This window comes from Aricia agestis, chromosome 5 (assembly GCF_905147365.1).
Source record: "Aricia agestis chromosome 5, ilAriAges1.1, whole genome shotgun sequence".
NCBI lineage: Eukaryota > Metazoa > Arthropoda > Insecta > Lepidoptera > Lycaenidae > Aricia > Aricia agestis.
Window position 1 is genome coordinate 8,302,975 of NC_056410.1, and position 4,480 is coordinate 8,307,454.

The 4,480-nt window shown below is 35.4% G+C and overlaps 1 protein-coding gene across 1 annotated transcript; it reads left to right on the forward strand.

The window, feature by feature from the left end:
• The first annotated feature begins 437 nt into the window (after nucleotides 1-437).
• Nucleotides 438-4,480, forward strand: LOC121726896. The gene is made up of 6 exons (XM_042114539.1): nucleotides 438-551; nucleotides 2,195-2,228; nucleotides 2,520-2,626; nucleotides 3,070-3,168; nucleotides 3,717-3,823; nucleotides 4,242-4,480. The coding sequence occupies exons 1-6, from the start codon at nucleotides 528-530 to the stop codon at nucleotides 4,420-4,422; spliced, it is 552 nt and encodes a 183-aa protein (XP_041970473.1). The 5' UTR covers nucleotides 438-527; the 3' UTR covers nucleotides 4,423-4,480.

Here is a 4,480-nt window from a genome sequence, read left to right on the forward strand (position 1 = left end):
ATTTAAAATTATTTTAAATTTTGTCGCCAATTGAACTTATAGCTTATTTATTTTCATATTTCATGTTTTCGATAAAATATTTTTATTATTTCTTATGGCAGGCAAACTAACGGAAAAAGTATAGTTACGTCTGACACAGTACTATATCTACTTATTACCCCATTAATTTTTAATTCGTCATTGATGACCTCAAATTATCGTTAAAATAATTTCATTCAAGATACAAATGAACTATTAGGGCTATACTAAAAGAAAACGCAGCGTTACGTACGCACTATATTGACGATACCTTTACGATGTATCATCACAGACATACAGCGTGTCACCCACACACACACATACACACACACACACACACACACACACACACACACACACACACACACACACACACACATACTGTCTGTCTCGCTACACACACACACACACATCTTCACAGTGCAGTTACAGTGCGAGTAGACTGGTCAAAGGCAGCAGACGCGAGCGTGCTCCTGAGTTTACACAGTCATAACAAGTTAGCTGCTACCATGACAACTTCTATATTTATACTCGTAAGTAAATTGACAATCGTTCTTTTTAAATTAAATATGAACAAGCTAAAGCAGACTACAAGTACGTAGTAGTCGGTGTCAATAATTTTGTCTTTTATCCAGAAACAATTAAGTAGGTATATCTGTATAGAAAAAAAATTGTTTTATTAAATAGACTACCAGTTTTCTGCTTTTGTGTAGGTATAATTGACAGCAGTTCCCATGGACTATTGTTGTTATTTTTGTTAACTGTGTATCTGTTACCGTTAAATTGTAAACACCGTTTATACATAACATTCCTAGGTGATGGGACATTGTTAGGTTAAAACTTACAATCGATCGCAAAATGAATATTACAGTATAACGGTTTTTACAATTTACGTTGACACAGTCATGTACTACAGATAGTAATCATTCATAATATTTGCGTCATATTTTTGGGGTTCCGTACCAAAGGGTAAAAACGGGACCCTATTTCTGAGACTTCGATGTCTTTTCGTCTGTTTCTCTATCTGTCTCCAGGTTATATATCAAGAACCGCTATACTCGTAGTGTGTGTAACTTCTAACATTTTACAGATTGTGTACCTACTTTTGTTGCCGCTATTACAACAAAATACACTACAAACAAAATAAAATTAATATTTTAAGGGGGCTCCCATACAACAAACATTATTTTTTGACCTTTTGTGTTCGTTATCAAGAATGGCAACAGCTAGGCACTTGAAATTTTCAAACCTCTTTAATGAATACTTATTAAAATTAAAATAAAATAAATTTTTAAGGGGGGCTCCCATACAAAAAACACAATTTTTTGCCTACTTTCGCTCTTTAACGGTACGGAACCTTTCCTGGGCGAATCCGACTCGCACTTGGATGTTTTTTTTATTGACTAATAATAATAATCAATAGACGTATGAAAAAATATAATATAAGACGAAATACGAGAGACTTTTGTACTAATAATATAAAATTGCAATAAAAATTAAGTATTAGACTGACTACAACAAAAATCGATAATAGTTTGTTGCCGAATACCTTATATATAAATGACACATGACTCAACAACAAAGAACGAAAAATTATACTTTTAATTATACTAAAGGCGTTGCCCGCAACTTTGTTCGCGTAAGGTCCCGTGAACCTTTTACATTATTCATAATTAATAATTAGTAATTACCAATGATAAACTCTGACTGCTAGCACATTTAAGAGGGCGACTAAGGCAAAAAATCAAACATCTTACATCGTCCTTCTCTCTTCACACTCACGCCCGTCTTTCATATCATCGCCAAGTCAGTTTTTTTTTAATAACTCAATAAATATACAACATTTTAAAAATCCCCTTAGTCAGTTTCTCAATGATAGAATTTTATACGATGTGTTAAAATATTAACTCAGTGTAATGCTCGTTTATGGCAATAAATGAAAAATTCGTAAAAATTAAATGCATCTTTGTGATTTTTTTCTATCGAGAAAATTTTAAGATAGGTATCGTGTTTCCGCTAGGTCGGATCCTCGGAATTTTGGATTAGTCGACCCCAAACGTAAAGTTTGTACATGAAAACAAAATATTATGTTAGTGGAAAGTTCTAATAATATTATGTATTTTTCTGTCTCTTACTTTTTGTTCTCTACTTACGTATTTAACTATTATAATTTCAGGTGCTCGCAGTACATTCGTTGTCAGCTGTAGCAGGTAATAGAATCATTCTATCTATATTACTTTTTAATATACTCCCGGTTTTCATAACTGTGTGGTGGTGCCCACAATTCGCCTAACATTCCTGCATCGCGCTATCGAAGTTTTCTAAGCGCATCGATATAATATACGACAGCTGAAATGTATCACGTGGGCTTCGACCTGACCGAGCATACCACCTCGCTCGGTCGGAAGATCTTCCTTTGGCCTCCACGCTTAGCTCCACTACTAGAATACAATGTATTAGATTATATTTTATATTAAAATGTTCATCATTTTTAATTCCAGCAAACAATGACATACCAGAAGAATGCCGGGACCTCACATACTGCACTGTGAAAGGACCGAACTACCCACAAGAAAAAATTAATAACATGTACAAAAATTTACAAAAAGTGAGTACTTATTTGTATAGTATTGTGACAAGTTAATTGTTCCTTTGGTAAGACAAAGGCATTGGTAAGACAAAGGCATAATTAGTGCTAAACATTTTAAAAGAGATTTGTGCCCTTGTCTTATAGAAGCCAAGATACGATTTTCTCAACTAAGCTAATGCTTGTATCACTATACTAATTAAGTGGTTCTATGGTCAACTTTTCATTACGATAATATTTCAACGATTAACAATGGCATTTGAGGTTAGGCATATTTATGATAGATCTACTTAAAATCCTACCTAAACTTAAACCACCCATCGAATTTAATAACAATTTTTCATGTGCAATGTAAGTAAGACAACCATGACATCACTTTTTTTAAGTGGTACCAAATATTAATAAATTATAGTATTACAAAATAATAATAATATATTAATTCAGGGTACTTTTTTCATTTCCAGAAACTTGTCGTGCAAAGTCTGGCACCTGAAATCACATTTCCCAGTCGCGGTAGCGGGCCGACGGCCGACGGGGAAGACGACTGTGAAGTTACTACAACAGTAAAAACATTTTTTATTCTTTAGGCTGCGTTTCCACCAGAGATGTGTTGCGAGGGATGTGTTTTTGAGAACCAGTAGAATCGCTTCATTGACGTGAGCTCACGTCAATGAAGCGATGTCATAGCAAGCTTGCCATGACATCGCTCAGCGCAGCGATGCTATTGGATCTTAAAAACACATCCCTCGCAACAGGGTGTAAACTTCTTGCTCGCAACACATCTCTGGTGAAAACGCAGTCTACTGGATTTATATTTTTGGTAAATTACTCTTTAATTTAATTTAAAAATCAAATCAAGTGATAAATAAATTAATTAATAAACTTTCACTTCAAAAAGGTTTCACTCAAAAAGTTCCGGCAAAAGTGTAATGAATACGCTGCGCTGCCATACATTTTCTCAGCGCGGTGGAAAGAGAGGGGATACTTCCTCTCCCAACTCCTACATATTGCCAGCAATCTACTCTCGGTCGTCCTACGAATTTTCCATTTACCCATTCCAAAAAAGTTTTTACTTAAAAATATATAAATATATTTTATTCAAATATTTCAGGTGGAGGATATCTATCACGTGCGTGAAGACGTGAACAAGCCGTGGCGGACAGTCGTCCAGGTGCCGAATGTAGACTACTTGCAGAGAGTCCGTTTAGTCATATGCGTGTAAGTTTTACTATTATATTCCCAAACTTTCGTAATAGCAATTTAGTAATCGTGGATCTGAATTGATTGATGATGAAATGGTAGAACTTTACTGAAAGATTTTCTTTCGGTAAAATTCTACCGGCCTCCCCGTATAAGGCTGCGATTCCACCAGAAATATGTTTCGAGTGATGTGTTTTTAAGATCCAATAGCATCGCTGCGCTGAGCGATGTCATGGCAAGGTCATGTCAATGAAGCGATTCTATTGGTTCTCAAAGACACATCCCTCGCAATATCTCTGGTGGAAACGCAGCCTATGGGCCATAAAGTACTGGCCGAATTTCAATGAGGTGTCAATATATTCGTTTAAGTGGCAGTGCTTAATTATTTGGGCTCTCCAGAAATACAGTCTTTAAACTTTTAGTATTTTCTTTTCAGGCAAAAAGATGCGACGTGCTTCAACACTTTCGCGAAGGGTTTAAGCCAATTTGTTACGTACTGCCATCAGAAGTACATCAGCTATAAATTCTTAGTTCTGAAGAATGACAACAGCAATGAAACAGAAACCGCCATAGGACAGCTGCCCGTTTGCTGTTCGTGCAGATATAAAGAAGTTTGAAAAAACAAAAGTACCCACAACGAATAATAACTGAATACACATTTAAACTGGAGTTAGA